Source organism: Stegostoma tigrinum, chromosome 2 (assembly GCF_030684315.1).
Source record: "Stegostoma tigrinum isolate sSteTig4 chromosome 2, sSteTig4.hap1, whole genome shotgun sequence".
Lineage (NCBI taxonomy): Eukaryota > Metazoa > Chordata > Chondrichthyes > Orectolobiformes > Stegostomatidae > Stegostoma > Stegostoma tigrinum.
In genome coordinates, this window is record NC_081355.1 from 108,762,946 (window position 1) to 108,784,003 (window position 21,058).

At 40.5% G+C, this 21,058-nt stretch overlaps 1 protein-coding gene across 5 annotated transcripts in view; it reads right to left on the minus strand.

Annotated features, from left to right (window-relative positions):
- Positions 1-21,058, minus strand: part of akap9 (A kinase (PRKA) anchor protein 9) — a 245,974-nt gene that overhangs the window by 37,913 nt on the left and 187,003 nt on the right. For all 5 annotated transcript variants that reach the window (XM_048559679.2, XM_048559688.2, XM_048559659.2 and 2 more), the window contains 8 exons: positions 17,555-17,615; positions 16,186-16,331; positions 15,606-15,797; positions 12,795-12,959; positions 11,605-11,761; positions 10,420-10,642; positions 8,766-8,916; positions 2,745-3,443 (listed from right to left, as the gene is read on the minus strand). In XM_048559679.2, coding sequence (XP_048415636.2) covers positions 2,745-3,443; positions 8,766-8,916; positions 10,420-10,642; positions 11,605-11,761; positions 12,795-12,959; positions 15,606-15,797; positions 16,186-16,331; positions 17,555-17,615 — 1,794 coding nt within the window. The remainder of the gene's footprint in view (positions 1-2,744; positions 3,444-8,765; positions 8,917-10,419; positions 10,643-11,604; positions 11,762-12,794; positions 12,960-15,605; positions 15,798-16,185; positions 16,332-17,554; positions 17,616-21,058) is intronic.

The following is a 21,058-nucleotide window of genomic DNA, read 5'->3' on the forward strand; positions in this document are numbered from 1 at the left end:
GTTCCCTCCGGGATACCCTGGTCCACACACCCAACACCTCCCACAGCCCTACGGCACCTTCCCCTGTAACCAGCGAAGGTGTAACACCTGCCCATTTACCTCCTCCCTCCCCAGTATCCAAGGGCCCAAACAGACCTTCCAGGTGAAGTAACACTTCACCTGCACTTCCCAGAATCGAGTCCACTGCATTCGCTGCTCACAGTGTGGTTTCTTCTACATTGGGCTAACGAAGTCATAGACTTGGTGACCGCTTTGCAGAACATTTACGTTCTACTCACAAAAAAAGACCCTGAACTACCCGTTGCCTGCTCTTCATGGACCACCCTGCTCCCTGACCAACATCTCTGACTCCGGATTGCTGCAGTGTTCCAGTGCAGCCCAATGCAAGCTGGAGAACAACACCTCATTTCCCGCTTGGAGACCCTACAGCTCTCCGGACTCAATATCGAGTTCAATAATTTTAGGGCCTAAACTCTCCCATGTCCCAGCCCCCAACCCCACGCACCAGGCCTTGTTACCACATAGCCTGCCATTACACACTCCCTGTAGTTAGTCACTAACAGTCCCCATTAAAAACGATTCACCCTCCCAGCCTGATTGTTAGCAACTCCTTTGTCCAAATGTCTTTCTCTCTCTTCAGTCTCTATCCTATTGCTTACTCCCTACCCCACCCACCTCCCTATTTTATGCATATAAACTGATGTTTTCCCAGCACTATCAGTTCTGAAGAAGGGCCACCGGACCCGAATCTCCTTCACAGATGCTGCCAGACCTGCTGAGCTTTTCCAGCAACTTTGTTTTTGTTCCTCTACAGTCCTATGTTGCTTTGCACTTTATTAGGTTTATACGAAAAGGAGTCCCTTGTTTACTCTTTCATTCCACTGAAACAGAAAATTGTGCTGCAGTATGTGTTGCATTTTTGCTTGGCACCACACATGGCAGAAACAGTAATGTTTTCCAAAAAAAAGGTTACATTGAAGTGAACAATATTTTCTTTAAGAATGAGAAAAGCAAACTGCTGGTTATATTACAAGAACAAAGTTCTGAAGAAGGGTTAACTGGCCTGAAACATTAACTCTGTTTTCTCCTCCACAGATGCTGCCAGACCTGCTGAGCTTTTCCAGCAACTGTTTTTGTTCCTGATTTACAGCATCCGCAGTTCTTTTGGTTTTTATTTTGCTGATCATATTAATAGACTGGGATTACACTTGGAAAAAACTTGTCAAACCTGCTGAACTGCTCTAAGGCTCAGCTGCATGCAAAATATGAGAAACTTGTTTTGAAAAAAATGCACTGTCAATACTGAAAGTCTGAAATGAAAGCAGCAAATGCTGGAGAAACTCAACAGGTCCAGGAGCATCCATGAACAGACAAAGTGTTAACGCTTCAAGTTGTGATGAGCCCTGTTCTGACGAAGGGTCACTGGGTTTGGAACGTTAGCTATGACTTTTTCTCTGCTGATGCTGCCAAACTAGGTGAGTTTGAATAGAAGTTGATAGTGAGTGTGCAAAATGAGGGATTTGGCATATGACAGATGACTTTACCCCTTTCCGCCCCCCCCCTTTGTGGGCAACTGGTCAAAAGTTTACTGCAAAATTTGTTAACAAAGAAATTTGTTGGTTAAACTATTAGAATATAGCATAAATTTAGCTCTGGTTAGCTTGTTCTATGAAAAAAGATACTGCAGATGCTTCATATGTGAAATAAAAACAAAGTGCTAAAAAAAAACTCTGCAGGCTTGGCAGCATCTGAGGAGAGAAAAACAGGGTTAATGAGTCAATCTGAATATGGCTCTTTTGAATAAGTCATATTTGAATCAAATGTTAACTTTGTTTCTCTCTCGATCTGTTTTATGGTCCTGAACTGCATGTTATTTTGAAATATGCAAAATAGATAGATTTTATTTCATCTAGGTTAGCCTGGATAAAGATGACAGCTAATTTACATGGCAAAATTTCCTTCTTGGGTAAAGAGGAGACAAAAAATGCCTCATTTGTGAGAAAAAGTGTTCACTTCAACATGGCCCCTTTCTTCGAAATCATTACTGTTTCTGCCATTTGTGGTGCCAAACAAAAATGCAACACAAACTGCAGCTCAATTTTCCATTTCAGTAGAATGAAAGAGTAATCGAGGAATTCCTCTTCGTATAAACCTAATAAAGTACAAAGCAATATAGGAATGTGCAGACCTGAATGTGACCACTGTGATTTGGTTGGCGTGTATCAAAATTCAAAAAAATACTGTATCAACAGTAGTTTGTTTCAAAGCCATTCTTTTTGTCAAACATGTGTCTTTTTGCCAACAGTTTACATTAATTTTGAGGGTAATTGCTCAAGAAAGAAAACGTCATGATTACGATTGCAACCCAATATTTAATTTTGTCATTGAAATGCAGCATGAGTGAATGCATTAGAAAAGAACAAAAGTCAAGTTTAGATTCCATACCACATTAATAAGCTCTCCATTTGTGTTCCAAATCAGATCTAGTAGAGCATTTTGATATGCATAGGATGACCACAACTTTTTGGGTGCACAATTGGCTATATGTTTTCCATTCTAACATTTCAACAGATATCTCCTCATTTATAGTTTTTGGCTTCACATTTTATGATCCATCGGCTATCATTGACTTTTTACAAAAAAAAAGATAGGTACGATAGGCACACATAAGTACGATGCAAATTGTTGGCTGTAGTTACGGCAAATTGTTGAAATGAGGTATTAGATAATTTTAGACCACGTACCTTTGTTTGAGGAATCTTTACAGTGACAGCTACATCTGAGTCCAACTGATTTTCTGCCTCTTCTTCACTTCTCACTTGTTTAACTTCCTGCAATGCCTGAACAGTTTCTTTCAAGTTTTCCTTCTCTCTTTGCAACTTTAAAACTTCATGTTTTTCTTTTTCCAGCTGGTCCATTAGTTCTTTTGCTTGCAGCTGCAAGGAATCTACTTTTTCCAGGATCTGTTTATGCGATTCTTGCTCCTTTAACAGGGACTTCCTATGAATCTGCTGCTGTCCCTCAAGGTGTTGCCTTAATTGAACTGACTCAAGTTTATACTTTTCCATTTCACTCACCAATTCTACTATACGATTGTGCTGATCCTCTAGTTGTCTTTGCAGCTCCCCCATTAGCATTTCAGATTTCATCTCAGCTGTCTTCACCATTCCTTCCTGTTTCTCCTTTGCGTGTGGAAGCAGCTTTGAGATCTCCCGTTCTCGTTCTAGTGCATTGTTTAATTCGTAAGATCTAACTTTTTCAGCATCTAAGGCAATTTGGAGCTCATTGATGCGGTTCTTCTCATGGGATAATTCAGTTTCATGTAGGGCTTTTTCAGAATCAAGACTCTGTCTCAGGTCATTTATTGTCACCCTTTCATTTTCCAAAGTACATTCCAAGTGCAAATATCTTTTCTTTTGATCCTCAAGTGCAAATTTCAGGTCCTGAAATTAGACAAGAGCATATTTTTTCTAATATTACTGGTAAAATTTGTGTTAAATGTGTTTAGTTTTATAATCACTGGAATATTTGTGACTACTTTACAATACATTTCTTTCACAGAAGCATGGAAAATAGGAGTAGGCCATTCAGTCCAACAAATTTGTTTGCCATTCAACATGATCATTGCTGACCATCTTTACAAATTCTCATTCTTTCCCCAAACCCCTTGATATCTGTAGAGTCTCAAAATCTACTTACTTAAACATAGTGAGTGCCTTGCTGTTATCAGCCATTTGTGTTAGAGAATTCCATGGGTTCACCACCTCCTGAGTGAAGACATTCCTCCATATCTCAGCATTATCCTGAGCACTACCACATATCCTGACACTATAACCCCTTTCTTAAGGCCACCAAGAAACAGGAAAAATTATCACTTCACCTAGTTTGTCCAGCCTTGTCAGAATTTTGTAAAAGGGTGGCACAGTGGCTCAGAGGTTAGCAATACTGCCTCACAGTGCCAAGGACCCAGGTTTGATTCCAGCTTTAGGCAATTGTCTGGGGTAGTGTGCACATTTTCCCTGTATCTGCGTGGATTTTCTCTCGATGCTCCTGTTTCCTCCCACAGTCCAAAGATGTGCAGGGTAGGTAGACTGGACATGCTAAATTTCCCATAATATTGAGGGATGTGCAGGCTAGGTGAATTAGCATGAGAACTGCAGGCTTACAAGGATTGGACAGGGGAGGTGGATCGGGGTTGGGAAGAGATGTTCTTTGGAGGGTTAGTGAGGACTCGATGGGCCAAATGGCCTGCTCCCACACTGTACAGATTCCATGATTCTTTAAATGAGATCCTCTCTTTCTCCCAAAATCCAGTGAAAACATAGACCCTGTTAATCTAATCACTCCTTATGCAAAACCCTGCCATCCCAGGAATCAATTTGATGAATGTTTGCTGCATTCCCTCCACAGCAAGAATATCTTTTCTTAGGTAAGGAGACAAATCTGATTACAATACTCCAGACATCATCTCATCAAGGACCTCTATAGCTACAGTAAGATACACTTACTCCTACGATCAAATTCTCATGCATCCTAACTGCTTTGCTGCACACTTGCTTTCAGTGACGAGTGTACAATGATATCTAAGTCTCTTTTGTATTATCAATGTTTCCCAATCTATCGCCATTTAAACAATAAACTTTAACTTGCCAAGTACATAGCTTCACACTTATCCATGTTATACTGCATCTGTCATGCATTACCCACTCACACAACTTGTCTAAATTGCCTTGAAGCCTCCATACATCCTCTTCACCACCCACAATCCCACCTAATTTTGAGCTATCAGCAAAGTTGGACAAGTTACATTTGATTCTTGTATCCCAATCATTGTGAAAAATTTGCAAATAGCTATACTCAAACACTGATCCCTATTGTTTCCCACTAGTCACTCCTTCCACTCTGGAAAACAAGGTCGTTCCTACTCTCTTACTGTTTGCTAAATGATTTTGAGTCTCTGCCAGTTTATCACCAAAATCCCATGTGCTTTAATTTTGCACACTAACCTTTATGTGGGACTTTATCAAAAGCTTCCTGAAAATCCAAACACACCACCATTCACTAGTTTTCCCCTTAACTATTCTATTAGTTACCTTGTCAAAGCTCCAGTAAGTTTCTCAAATATAACATTCATTTTAATAAGTGTTTAAGACTTTGAAGTAGGATAAAGCCATTTGGCTCATTAAGTCTGATCTGCATTCAACTAGATCATTGCAGATCTAATAATCCTCACCTTCATTTTTCTGCCTTTTCTATGTAAATTTTGATTCCTTCACTGATTAAAAATGTATTTCAGCGCTGAATATATCTAATGACAGCTTCAACACCCCTCTGCAGTAAAGGATGCCACAGATTCAGTACCCTCACTACCCTCAGAATAAATTGCCTCTTTATCTGAGTCTTAAATAAGGTATCTCTGAGATTATCCCCTCTGGTCCTACACTTTCCCACAAGGGGGAATAACCTCTCTACATCATTACTGTGAAGCCATCCAAGAATCTTATATATTTCAATTAGGTCTCCTCTCATTATTCTAACGTCCAATGAGTAAATGCCCATCCTACACAACCCCTCCCCATAAGAAAATCCCTCCATACCCAGAATTAGAGAATCTTCTCTGAACAGCTTCGAATGTAGTAAAAAGATAACAAGGTGCAGAGCTGGACAAATAGAGCAGGCCAAGCAGCATCGTAGGTGCTGGAAGGGTGGCATTTAGAGCATAGACCCTTCAATGCAGTATATGTTTCCTTAGATAAGGGGACCAAAAACTGCTTACAGTATTCCAGTTATGGTCTGACTATTGTTTAATAGCTTTAGCAAGACCTCCGTATTTTAATACTTCATTCCCTTTGAAATTAAAGGTCAGTAGTCCATTTGCCTTTCCTATCATCTGTTGTACTTGGACGCTAACTTTTTGTGATTCATGCATGAAGATCCAAAATCTCCTGCACTGCAGCTTTCTACAGTATTTCCCCATTTAAATAATATTCAACTCTTTTATTTTACCCATTAAACCCCATATTTTCAAACATCACATTTCATATGCCAAATTTTACCCAATCACAGCCTATTTATAGCCTTCTGTAGACTCTCATCTGCAAATTTCCCTCATTTAAGTCATTGATATATACTGTAAATAACTGTGGCCCCAGCAATGATCCCTGTAACACTCCACTTGTAAGAGGGTGATATCCTGAAAATGCTCCCTTTATCCCAATTCGGTCTGATACTTGTTAGCCAATTATCTAGCCATGCTGAGATATTATCCAACACCACAGGCTCTTATTTTGTTAAGTTGTCTTACTTGCAGTATCTTATCAAACACCTTTCAGAAATTCAGTTACATTTACTAGTTCAGTATTATCTATACTGTTTATTATTTGCTTTCATAAATTTATACTAACTCTGTCCAAAGGCGGCACATGACTCAGTGGTTAGCACTGCTGCCTCTCAGCACCAGAGACCCAGGTTCGATTCTATCCTTGGGCAACTGGTGTGTGGAATTGGCACATTTTCCCCAAACTGTGTGGGTTTATTCTCAGTGCTCCAATTTCCTCCCGCAGTCCAAAGATGTGCAGGTTAGATGGAGTGGAAGTGCTTTATTGCCCTTAATGTTCAGGGATAGGTAGGCTAGGTGGATTAGCCACTGGGAATGTGGGACTACAGGGATAAAATAAGGAATGGCTATGCTGTCTGGACGGTTGGGGTAGACTAGATGGGCGGAATGACCTGCTTCAACACTGTAGGGATTCTATGAAATCCCAATAATATTTTCTAAGAGCTCTGTTATCGCATCCTTTATAATAGACTGCAGAATTTTCCTTACCATTGATGTCAACCTAACCAGTTGGCAATTCCTTGCTTTTTCCCTTGCTCCTTTTTAAAGAGTGGGGTTACATTTGCTATACTGCAATCTGCACTATTTCAGAATTTACAGAATTTTGGAAGCTGACAACCAACACATTCACTATTTCCATCACACCTCTTTTAGTACCCTGTGATGTATTATCAGGCCTTGGAGCTTGATCTGCCTTCAGTCCCATTAATTTCTCAAGGTTTTTTGATACAAATTTCCTCTCATTCCTCCTTTTCATTACAACCTTGGCTCCCTAGCATTTCTGGGAAATTATCTGTGTCTTCATCCATGAAGACAGAACTAAGCATTGTTTAATTGCCCTGTCATTTCGTGGTTTTCCATAGCAATTCCCCTGTTGCAGGTTGCAAGGAGTTTACATTTGTTTTCAATAAACTTCCTCTTTTTAGATAATGTATAAAAGTTTTTACGGTCTACTTTTATGCTCCTTGCTGGTTTATTCTCTTACTATTGCTTTCTCTTCTCAATCAATCAATCAACCAATTCTCTTTTGCTCAATTTCAACGTACTTCTAATCTTCAGACTTACTAATTTTTCTGGCAACTTAATACAACTCGTCTTTGGATCTAATATGATCCTTAACTGTAACTGTTGTAACTCTTGTATTCATTCCTTTAATAGTAACCATTGCTTATCTACTATCATGCCTTTTTGTGAGGTTATCCAATCAGTTGTAGCCAATTTACCCTTGATAACTTTGCGCTTGTATTTATTTAGGTTTAGGACCCTAGTATTAGATTGGCTTACTTCACTTCCCATCCCAATGAAGAATTCTTTCAAGTTATGTTTACTCTTTCCTAAAGGACCCTAAAGGTTATTCATTAAACCTTCCTTATTGTATTGTACCAAAATCACGCTAGCCTGTTCCCAAGTTGGTTCCTTAACATACTGGTCTAAAACTCCATCTTGTACACAATCCAGGAATTTATCCATCACAGTATTGTTACTAATATGGTTTGCCCAGCCTGTATGTAAATGAAAATCACCCAGAATTAATTTTGCTCTATTGTTATTTGCATCTTTAATTACCGGTTTTACACCGTCCCCGCTTTACTAATGCTGATTGGAGGCTTATAAACAACTCTCACTTTTTCCAGTCAGGCAGCATCCGTGACGAAAAAAAATCAGAGTTAACGTTTCGGGTCCGGTGGCCTGAAAAGGGCTGAGGAATGGTCACCGGACCCGAAACGTTAACTCTGATTTTTTTTTCTCCACGAATGCTGTCAAATTGGAAGAAGTGAGAGTTGTTTATAAACCTCCAATCAGCATTAAATGGGTAATTAAAGATGCAGATAACAATATAGCAAATTAATTCTGGGTGATTTTCATTTACATACAGGCTGGGCAAACCACACTGGTAACAATACTGTGATGGATAAATTCCTGGATTGTGTACAAGATGGTGTTTTAAGCCAGTATGTTCAGGAACCAATTGGATTTACAGATGAACTTCAAATGACAGCAAACCACAATTAAATTCATCATTCAAGCATTTTTGTTCTATGAGGGCTGGATAAATTTTCATAAGACAAATGCAACAAGGATGCAGTTAATAATGCAAACAAAATCATAATAGCAACGTAGACCATGAAGACAACGGTAAACATTAATAATAAAAAAAGTTGAGTCTTCCAAATTATTTCGGTCACTAAACTCAAAATTTAATTATTCTGTTTCATTTGGACCCCAGGTTGGTCATAAATAGGATCTGAATTTAGAAAATCTGAGAAAAATCAGAAGGTATAACATGTCACGGACTGCAGTAAGTTTTAGTTGATAGAGCAATTAAATCATTCTGGGAATGGAGACAGGGCAAGAGGAGATGGCAGTAAGAAAATATTAAACACTGCTTCTTTGATTCATATGTGATTGACAACAAAAGTATACTAACCTCCAACTCTTCTCGGTCTTGTTCTTCTTTTCTGTTTACCTTACACTGTTCTTTTTCCAACGCCCACTGCAGTTCCCTTGTCTTCTTCTGTTCATTTGCCAGCACATCACTTAACATATCGACTTCAGCTGCCTTATCAGTTAATTCGACTCTTTAAAATAAAATTAAATGATCACTGGAACTTTATTTTATATTTACCAAGTATTAGAAAACTTATTAGCTGTAGAAAATCTATAGAACTTCTGGTTAATAGCAAAAATGCCGATTACTGATCTTCTTTGCTGATTTCAGACAACATAGAAAAAAAACACCCTTGATGAATTGGCAATTAAGAAAAAATTTCTGAAGCAAGAGATATTTGACTTAAGCTGTTTGTCTTGCATGCATCAGGTCCTTTCACAAGAAATTCAAATGTAAAACCAGCATTTACATTGCATGATGGGAGACTGCTGACTGATTGCCAAATGGATTCTGATTACATTCTCCATGGCAACCCACAATCACAGTCTACTTGCCAACTAATCAGCATTCTTCTTCTCCTCATGCAGTTCTTCCTTTCTGAGGAAAAATGTTCTGCCTATGAAGGGAATGCAACAAAGGTTCACAAGATCGATGTATGAAGACAGATTGGGTCAGTTAGGACAATATTCACAAGAGCTTAGAAGAATGAGGGGGATCTCATAGAAACCTATAAAATTCTAACAGGAGAAAATAAGATGAAACACAGGAAAGCTGTTCCCAAAGACATGGGTGTCCAGAACCAGAGGTCACCATCTAAGGATCTTTGTTTTCTTTGTTCATTGACAGGATGAGGGAGTCACTAGTTAGGCAGCATTTACTGCCCATGCCTAATTGTCCAGAGGATAGTTAAGAGTCAACTTTGTCGCTGTGGATCTGGAGTCACATGTAAGCCAGACCAGGTAAAGATGGCAGTTTCCTTCCCTAAAGGACAGGGAACCAAATGGGGTTTTCCAAAAATCAACAATAGATTCATGGTTATCATTAGATTCTTAATTCCAGATATTTATTGAATTCAATTCCATCACCTGCTGTGGCGAGATTCGAACCCAGGTCACCAGAACATTATCTGGGTCTCTAGATTAACAGTGCAGCAATAATACCACTAGACCATTGTCTCGCCATATGGGTAAGCTATTTAGGATTGAGATGAAAAGTTTCTTCACCAAGAGAATGGTGAGCCTGTGGAATTCTCTGCAGCAGGAAGTGCTTGAGACCAACACATTGAATGCTTTCAAGGGGAAGTTAGATATAGTTCTTAAGGGTAAAGGGACCAAAGGGTATGGTGAGAAAGGAGGAACAGGGTACAGAGCTGGATGATAAGCCATGATTGTATGAATGGTGAAGCAGACTTGAAGGACTGAATGGCCCATTCCTGATCCTATTTTCTATGTTTCTATAAATATTGGGTTTTTCCTTGAATTTGTATTCTTGCAAAATGTCTTGATAACAGCAAGATGAAAGATTTTGACAAAATGTCTTTTTTCAGCAATACTCAAGTTCTCTACTACTAAATGAATAAAATATGTATTACTCACTGTAGCTGAAAGGACGCAGGTGATCAAGAATATTAGTATCACATCTAAGATGTGTTTTTTTTTTAAAAGATGCTTGATTGAGCTAGGCAGTAAATTACCTTAGCATCTCTAAATCTTTCAAGTGCTTATGTTGTGTCCTGAGTGTTGTTTCAAGCTCCAATTTAGTTTGAGAAAGCTCATTTTTCATCTCTGCCACTACTATCTTCTCCAAATTCAGTTGGTCTTGGAGTTCAGCTCCCCTTTCCTTTACCGTATTCAATTCCATCTGTAACTCGAGAACTCGAGCCTCCTTTGCTTGCAAATTTTTTCCCAGTAGTTCCACTAAAAGTGAAGAGATGCATTAAGCCTGAGTCTATACATATAAGTACAGATAGCCTGAGATATATATCAATTTACTTTAAAATCATACATTTGAGTGTCTCTTCTTGTGTGTTTGGTGAAACTTGCATCAACTTCGGAATCAGCAAGAAGTTAGTTACTGGTTAAATGATTCTGTATCATGGGAGGCAAGCTGGGGAGCCACAGAAAATTATAGAGTTATCAGGCAATGTACTGTCTAAGGGCACGATTGCCTCTTTCACATGGACAGATATCCATCCCCAACCGGCAGGACACTGGGCACTGCTGCAAGTCTACAATGAAGGGCTATCAAAGAGAATGAACTAGAAACTAGGTATTCTTGCTTCTTCAATCAGACAGGCCTATTGAACTGTAGAAAGAAGGTGTTGTTAATAGGATGCTCAAACAGGGCAATCTGCGAAAAGTCCTCCCTACCCAATAGGGTGGCATGTGGCTCAGTGGTTAGCATTGCTGCCTTACAGTGTGAGGGATGCTGGGTTCCCGTCTGGTGCTCCAGTTTCCTCCCATTGTCCAAAGATGTGCAGGCAAGGTCGATTAGCCACAGTAAGTGTGGAGTTACAGGGATAAAGAAGGGTGACTAGGACTAGGTGGGATGCTATCTGGAGGGTCATTAAGACTTGATGGCCTCTTGGGATTCTATCATTATTGAATAAGTTCTAAGCCTGGTGGTCTTGCCATGTACAGCAGGAGGAAGGGTTTCTTCAGTGGCCAGTAGTAAAACAGCTTCAACTTCCCCATGGACATGCAGGGTGACTGACACCAACCCTGCCACTATTAAAATGCCTGCTTATAAACTACTGGGACTCTGCTGCCACCCCCTTCCCACTTCTCAGGTTGAGGGTGAGTTAAAGCCTTAAAGTCTTCACTAGGGTATAAATATGATAATTTGTGCGGATTATGCATGATCAGGAATTTCAAATCACCTTCACTTCCGTGTGCAATTTGTTCTTGTACAGTTATGGGCATCTTGTCACCCTCTTGGATCCTTTGCAGATATGACCACAGTTCACGTATCTCCATCATCATACTATTCCTATCTGCAGTCATCAGATGCTCCATATCGGCACTCCTCTGTGTTTCCTGTAGCAAATAGAAAAGGAACAAATTTTAATATCATCAATATCTGTGTTAACTGAATATTCATCTTTTCCAATGCTCTACGGCCAGCCTCCCACTCTCAATAAATTTCAGTTCATTCAAAACTGTGTCACTCGTACCTTCTCTAACATCAGACCCTGTTTACCAATCACACATTGGTTGATAGCCAATTGGTTCCTGATCTAGCAACAGCTTGTTTTTGAAGTGCCCATGCTCATATTGGAATAACTCCATAGCCCTATTTCTTCCAAATGCTGTAATGTCCTTCAAACCAACAATTATCTAAAATTTCTGATTTCCACCAATCTGGCCTCTTCCATAACCTTGCTTTCTATTGCCGTGGTTTGTGACCTTTAGAGGGCTAGGTCTTAAAGCTCTGGAATTTTTGCAATACATCTTTCTGATTGTCTACTTCTCTTTTTCTTAATTCATTTCTTAAAATGTCCTTGCACAATTCAGTAACAGATTGCGTCTGATAACGCTCCACTGAAGCTTTAAAAACTTCCCTTTATTCTTTCAGACAATGACTTTCCAACAAGTGCCTTACTTTACCATTTTCCATGAAACCTCACTGCCATTAAGTGTTAATGTGTAACTTTATGTTTGTTGCAAGTCCATGTCGATACACGTTATGGAATCACGTTTGTTCATGTCAGCTAAGGTGCTTTAATTTGAGAAAAACATGCAGGACCACAAGGTCCATCTGTGTGGAGTCAGCATGTTCTCATGTCTGTGTGTGTTTGCTCCAGCTGCTCCAGTTTCCTCCCACAGTCCAAAGATCTGCAGGTTAGGTCGACTGGCCATGCCAAATGTCAGGTTATGGAGGGTTGGTGCAAGATTCTGTTAATAAAAGTCTTGTAAATGATTTTATAACAAATACCAATGCTAGATAAATTGAGCACTTAGTAGCTTTACAATCAAGGTCCAGTCATACAGCATACAGAAAACCAGTAAATTATGTTTTTCAGTAAGGAAAAACTGAAAGGCAATGCGCATTTTTAGTGAAAAGAGATACCTGCTCTTTTAGTAAGTTTAATAATGTCACCGCATCCATACTATTCAACGATGAAGCTTGTGCACGAAGAGCAACCATTAAAACATCTCGCTCTTTACTGAAAGCATGTTGAACAGCTTGGAGAAGTTCACGCCGCCAGTCTGTGATGTTTTCAGGAGATAAAGTCTATAAAAGACATTTGTTTGATTTTATATATTACTCAGGTAGATACCACATCTGAAACTGAGCCATATGAATCTTCCAAAAAAATTACACTTAGCTCTGCTAACTAAGTTACTGTAGGAAGTTTATATTTCATTACATATTTTCTTTGGTTGAGATAGTGGACCAGATCTTCCAGCATTTTGATAGTCAGAGATTCTGTGGGAGCTTTCTGCAAAGTTTAACCTTCTGATGGGCAATCTGCCTGCCTCCAAGGGCTGAATTGAAGATTTTGGGCAATTCCAACCTACTTACCTGAATTGTTAGTTGGGAAATGCAAGCTTGAGGCATTCTGGACTAACTCTTGCGTGACTATACAACGGAATTCTACCATGCTTTCTGAGTACTTCCAAGCCCCAATCTCCATCAAGGCCTCACTACCTAGTTTCCAAGCCACTCTGGCACTCCCCACACCCAACTACCATCTAACTAAGACTACCACCTACATACACACGCACAGACACACACCCCTGTGCCAACCAGCACTTAATCTAATAAAAACCAAAAGAACTGCGGATGCTGTAAATCAGGAACAAAAACAAAGTTGCTGGAAAAGAGCAGCATCTGTGTAGGAAAAAACAGAGTTAATGTTTTGGGTCCAGTGACCCTTCCTCAGAACTTAATAGCCCTTCCACTCTCAATTATCCAACTCATGCTTGCCATTCTTACCCAGGCCATCCTATCCTCTTACCAACACTCATTCACTAACACACTAAAAAGTGTTTAAGTGTCCCAAAACTTTTCGGTATTAACATATAACAGTATACAGCAGCTAGTGCTGCTAACTAACCCTAGTCACACTGCCATCCCAGCAGCCCCTCCTTGCTACAAAAGGAGAAGATTGACGGAAGACCACTTTGCATCTTCGAAGGCACCAGATTTACAAGTCTCAGCCAGAAAAGCAGAACTTGATTGCAGTAGTTTCAATTGGGAGCAAAGTGCCAATCTGATGATGACTGCTGTTCTTTGGACCCAATCTATCAATGCCAATCAGTGGATTTTCAAGACCACATGACACTTTTCAAAGATACGCTATTTGGAAGGGTGTTCCTCTGTTCAACCACTATAAGTATCAAATTGCTGATTTGTGGTAGACTGCTTACCTGCACAACTGAGGTGATTATGCAAAAATGTGAACAGGTGCACTATAAATAAATGTACTGCTCATTTTTTTGCCCAAATTGGATGACCATGTGCAACTTTCCTTTTTATACAGTGAATTTCTCTTTATACTTAAGTCTCTGTGTCATATATGATGTGGATTAGCAGGCGATCAGGCTACTGATAACATCTGCTAATGACACTTGCAACCAACTAGTAGAATATATGCCAAATTTGGTGATGGCACTTTCTAATTTCCACTTTGCAGTGTGGCTGAGACTGAAAGCTTTGTGAAATTTATGCGATTCAAATACATTGCATGCTAAATCATGCTGCAAGATTAGCATTTTTTGAAGATTTCCCATGAAGGCTAAAGCTTTCAAAAATATAAGACTAAGGTTCTAAAATTATATTGAGATAGCGTGGACCACATATTTTATACGATGGATGAAATTCCTCTGTTACTTTAGCTGCCTATGGTTACCTATTTAAGATTAATAGAATTAATTGAATGGAAGGAACAATTAGTTTTAGTTTAGCATTCAGAAAGGCCTTGTCTTCCCAAATCACTAAGAGCATCAAGAGACATCTTTAACATCATCTTTTTCTTCGGCACTCCTCTGGGTTGAGGATGACTTCCTTCCACTCAGGTGGGTTGGGGGAGGGGTAGGGAGGTTGAGTTCTGTGGGGAACAGTCCAATCCTGAAGCTGCAGACTCTGCCACAGGTGGGACAGGTGCTGTTTGTTAAAGTGGAGCGTGGATGCTCTTCATTCTGCATGTTCTTTCTGCAAATTGTAATTGGGCCTTCACATGCTCATTGACACTTAAAGTGATTGATGCCTGCACATATGTTTCTTCTCAGTTTGTATGTTCTTGGACAAGACATTCTCATGTGTTGATAGAGATGTTGCATTTGTCTCGGGAGGTTTTCAGGATGTCCTTGTATGACACTCAGCCCTACTAGTAATCACTGCAGGGGCTCAGAGTAGAGAGTCATTGTGCAGACAGTGCGGTTTGCCCAATGTAGTTAGTTGTATGTGAGCAGTGTCTCAATACTGGTGATGTTAGTCGGTGAGAGGGCACTCATGTTGGTGCATCTACACTGCCAGTGGATTGGCCAGATTTTGCAAGGACAGCGATGATGATAGCCCTCAAGTCCCTGGAGATTTGTTAAGAATGCATTCAATAAATCTTAGTTCATGGACTTGGGTCATGAATCCTGGCTTACAAACGTCTCAAAAGCAAAGCAAATCAGTGATTCCAGTCCCATATTGTGTGAATAAAGCTAAAGGCCTTCATCAGTGAAAATTCTGATTAGGGATATTTGCTTGCTTGTATCTTACATGCTATAAACAGATCAATGATCTGTTTCTTCTGTAATTATTTTTGGATGTTGATGTTTAGCTACAGAGATGTAATAAATGTTGCTTTGCCATTGTTATCAATATTTTGAAAACAAATATAAAACACATAGCATTAAAGATTGTTCTTAAATGTTTTGTTCTTACCTTGGTTTCTCCAGTGCACTGAACATTGGCAAGTACATCTTTAAGTGACTGTACCATATTCAAAAGTTCCCATCTTTCCTGAAACCAACTGCCCGAGTGACTTTCCAGAGGCGGTGGCTGTCCTTCAAAGTAGGGGGATTTTGAAAGGGTCAATACCTGTATACCCTCTTGATGTACCTCATGAAGTAAAGACTATAAAAGATTGAGAAAAGAGTGGATTAAAAATTTTCGATACATTGCTTTGGAGCCATGCTACTGATATAAATTTCATCAATAAACAATTTATAATAAATATTTACATGAAAAAGGAAAAATCAACTTTCAGCAACTTTTAATTATTTTTTAAGGAAATTACTTTGATCAGCATGAGGGATGTTTGTAAGAAATTGAACTCTTGACTTGAATATCTGCTACTACATTCAAGAATTCCAAATTAGATTAGAATAAGCATGCCCTGGATGCCAATGTCTCTGGGCCTACCCTCAGAAGACTACTGCCTTTACTATCAATATGGTATTTTCCATTTCCTCAAGAGCTACACTGTGGTTTCTATAAGTATGTAAGAATATTGATATCTTACCTTTATTTTATCAGGAAGATTCTCTGTACCTTCCCTAAGTGTTGTATGAGATACATGGTTTACTTTTCTATTTTCTGTAGACATATTTCCGCATTCCTGTCTTTCAGGAGGAATGTCAAAAGTTCTTGGACTCCCAGACTGGCAATCTAGAGCAGGATGAAATGCATACATTCAGTTGAATCAACATATTTGAGTGAAAACATTCAAGATATTATCTACCTCCATAACTAAGAACATATTTCATGATGCTAGGACACTTTGACACAGCATTCAATTTTTTTTTGAAAGTAGAAATGTGGTAAACAAACAGTAAATTCTGTCTTCCCTCCCTTACAACTTGGCATTCTGTTAAATCAAAGATGCTTTCACAGCATGTTCCAAATCCCCAAGCTCTATTGCCTGGAATGACAAGGTCAGAAGTCACCCAACACCAGGTTACAGTCCAACAGGTTATTTTGAAATCACAAGTTTTTGCAGCACTGCTCCTTTGTCAGGTGAAGTGAAAACATGCATACAGGCACAGCACCTAGAGGCAGAGGGATCAAAAGATTGTACAAACGGTGTGAGCCGAGTGTCAACAGGCTTAATAACAAATCTCTGCAGGTGATCCAGAGTCAGACGGTGTCAGCAAAGCGTCAATAGCTGAATAGCAAGTGAAAGGATGACCTACAATCTGATTAATTGAGGCAGAGAGACAACCACAAAAAAATTAAAAATAAGATTCTGCTGGAGACAAACCAAATGGGTGGAATGACATGATAGGTACGAGAAGCACGTGCCGAGGATCTAACCAAAGTAACAAGTAATCAAAAACTGTACAAACTAATTAAGGTAGAGAGATCAAAACAAGTTATCAAGGTGAGGGTGTCAAAACAGGACGGTAAGAAAGATTTTACAAATACAAATACTCTTTTGAAAAGACTTAAAGAGCTTGACATGTCCCAAATTCTTATTTCCTTTCCCACAGTTCCACATTTGACAATGTTCAATCAGGTTTACAACCTCACCATTACACTAAAAGCACCAGGAACATTATGGAGAGAGCTGAACCTGTTGCTGTATTCTCTTACAGCCAAGAGTCAAAAGATGCTTTCGTCTACTCATTATTGAGTAAATTAGAACCAAATAGGTAAAAAGACACTGTGCTAATTCAGTGCATAATTTATTATAATTAAAATTCTTAGCAATCACTTGTATTTATATAGCATTTGTAATGTAACAGAATGTCACAAGGTGTTAAGCCTAATTAGTACAAACATCAAATTTTAGATTTTCAAAATAAACCATATCCTTTCTGACCAATATTGGAGTTTGGTTGAAATTTAAGAAAAAGGTAATTGAAGAATGTAGAGCAATTAAAAGTTCTTACCACTGACACTGTTATCCCTGAGTTGTAATGAGATTGATGGTTCTGCTTGACCAAGATCAGACTGAGTGTAGGAGAAATGAACAGAAAGTTTTAGAACATAATATAACAGTAGCGATTACATATTTATCACAATTTAAAATTGTAGAAAAGTCCAATGGCAGCAGAAAAAAAATGAATATAATTCATAAAAGGAAATAAAAAGGGTGCATGGCATAAAAATAGCAATAGCATCACTTCGAAATCTACAGTCATTACCATGCAAAAAATTAAATGAAAGAGCTTTGCCATCAAATTCTACTAGAAACAATGTTAGACTACTTTGAGAACTGGTTGAGGTCTGTTTGAAGTTCCAGGGGAACAGTCTGGAAGAATCATGGCAGATTCATTTTAGCTTGGAAATGTCCCTGGCGCGGATACTTGCTGTGCAAGATTGGTGAGGGCAAGTATTTTGTTTGTATTTTTCAAAATATAATTTTCAAAAATCAAGTCCTTGTTTACAGATCTTACAGAGCCAGCCAATCCAGCAACACTTGCTTCTATTTTATTCTGCACAAAACAGGACCAAACATTATCATAATTTGAAGATGATAAAATGTGAGGCTGGATGAACACAGCAGGCCAAGCAGCATCTCAGGAGCACAAAAGCTGACGTTTCGGGCCTAGGCCCTTCATCAGTCCAGGCCCGAAACGTCAGCTTTTGTGCTCCTGAGATGCTGCTTGGCCTGCTGTGTTCATCCAGCCTCACATTTTATTATCTTGGAATTCTCCAGCATCTGCAGTTCCCATTATCTCTGAGATTACCATAATTTGATTTGTGCCCTTGTTTCAGTCCTTATCGATTATGTTGAATAATTTGCAACAATTGCACCTTCTACAAACATTAAAGGCTTTGAAGTCTGGTCAACTCAAAGGAGAAAACTGGATTGTCATGGATGGAGACATGACTACCAATCCAAAAAGAGAGAAGCAGATGAAATTAAGGCAAAGTCCCTTTACTAAGAAGAAAGAGCAAAGCAGGAATAACAAAATGTCCAGTCCCTACACACCTGTATTCCTCATGCAGATGGCATCAAGGCCCTCCGCTTCTTCCTGTCCCGCAGGCCCGACCAGGCCCCCTCCACTGACACCCTCATCCGCCTAGCTGAACTCGTCCTCACCCTCAACAACTTCCTTTCGATTCCTCCCACTTCCTACAGACAAAGGGGGTGGCCATGGGCACCCACATGGGCCCCAGCTATGCCTGCCTCTTTGTAGGTTACGTGGAACAGTCCCTCTTCCGCACCTACACAGGCCCCAAACCCCACCTCTTCCTCCATTACATTGATGACTGTATCAGCGCCGCCTCTTGCTCCCCAGAGGAGCTCAAACAGTTCATCCACTTCACCAACACCTTCCACCCCAACCTCAAGTTCACCTGGGCCATCTCCAGCACATCCCTCACCTTCCTGGACCTCTCAGTCTCCATCTCAGGTAACCAGCTAGAAACTGGTGTCCATTTCAAGCCCACCAACTGCCACAGCTACATAGAATACACCTCCTCCCACCCACCCTCCGACAAAAATTCCATCCCCTATTCCCAATTCCTCCGCCTCAGCTGCTCCCAGGATGAGACATTACACTCCTGCACATCCCAGATGTCCAAGTTCTTCAAGGACCGCAACTGCCCCACCGCAGTGGTCGAGAACGCCCTTGACCGCGTCTCCTGCATTTCCCACAACACATCCCTCACACTCCGCCCCCGCCACAAGAGGATCCCCCTCGTTCTCACACACCACCCCACCAACCTCAGGATACAATGCGTCATCCTCCGACACTTCCGCCATCTACAATCCGACCGCACCACCCAAGACATCTTTCCATCCCCACCCTTGTCTGCCTTCCAGAGAGACCACTCTCTCCGTGACTCCCTTGTTCACTCCACACTCCCCTTCAACCCCACCACACCCAGCACCTTCCCCTGCAACTGCAGGAAGTGCTACACTTGCCCCCACACCTCCTCCCTCACCCCCATCTCAGGCCCCAAGATGACTTTCCATATTAAGCAGATGATCACCTGCACATCTGCCAATGTGGTATACTGCATCCATTGTACCCGGTGTGGCTTCCTTTACATTGGGGAAACCAAGTGGAGGCTTGGGGACCGCTTTGCAGAACACCTCCGCTCAGTTCGGAATAATCAACTGCACCTCCCAGACGCGAACCATTTTAACTCCCCCTCCCATTCTTTAGACGACATGTCCATCAGGGGCCTCCTGCAGAGCCACAATGATGCCACCCAAAGGTTGCAGGAACAGCAACTCATATTCTGCTTGGGAACCCTGCAGCCCAATGGTATCAATGTGGACTTCACCAGCTTCAAAATCTCCCCTTCCCCCACTGTATCCCAAAACCAGCCCAGTTCGTCCCCTGCCCCCACTGCATCCCAAAACCAACCCAGCCTGTCTCCGCCTCCCTAACCTGTTCTTCCTCTACCCATCCATTCCTTCCACCTCAAGCCGCACCTCCATCTCCTACCTACTAACCTCATCCCGCCTCCTTGACCTGTCCGTCTTCCCTGGATTGACCTATCCCCTCCCTACCTCCCCACCAATACTCTCCTCTCCACCTATCTTCTTTTCTCTCCATCTTTGGTCCGCCTCCCCCTCTCTCCCTATTTATTCCAGAACCCTCTCCCCATCCCCCTCGCCGATGAAGGGTCTAGGCCCGAAACGTCAGCTTTTGTGCTCCTGAGATGCTGCTTTGCCTGCTGTGTTCATCCAGCTTCACACTTTGTTATTATAGCAAAAGGAGTGCTGTTCACAAATTTTGGCACTGCAAGGAATTACACACAACAATCTTCTGATGCTGATGCCACAGCAAGTTTCATGGACAGAACTCCCAGTGAAAGTTAAGAGAATGAGATTGTGTTGAGCATATATGAGAAAATTATTCAGCTTCAGGTGGAGTACGATGTCTAGTTCTGGGCGCTACACTGTTGGAAGGGTGTTAAAGTGTTGCAAACAGTGCAGAAGAGATTTACTAGAATGGTTGTATAGATGAGGAATTTCAGTTATGAAAATGGATTGCAGAGGTTGGAACTGTTTTACTTATGGCAGAATGAGGGGAAATCTCAAAGATGTAATCAAAATCGTGAGAGATCTGATCAGAGCAGGCAGGGAAAGAACGCCTCCACTTGTGAAAGCATCGGGAGTAAGTGGACAAAGATTTAAAGTTACAGTAGTAAGACATATGAGGAAAGCCTGTTTCGTAAGCGGTTAAGGTCAAGAATGCACTGCCGGACAGTATGGAGGATGCTGGTTCAGTGAATGCATTGAAAAGAGAAACAGATGGTTATTTGAAAAGGAACAATGTGAAGCGTTAGAAAGAGAAAGCAGGAGAGTGGCATTAAGTGGGCAGCTAATTCAGAGAGCTGGCACACACGATTGGTTGAATGGCTTCCTTTGCACTGCAACAATTTTATTATTCTGTAATTTTGAAATTAAAAAACACACATTGGTATCACGC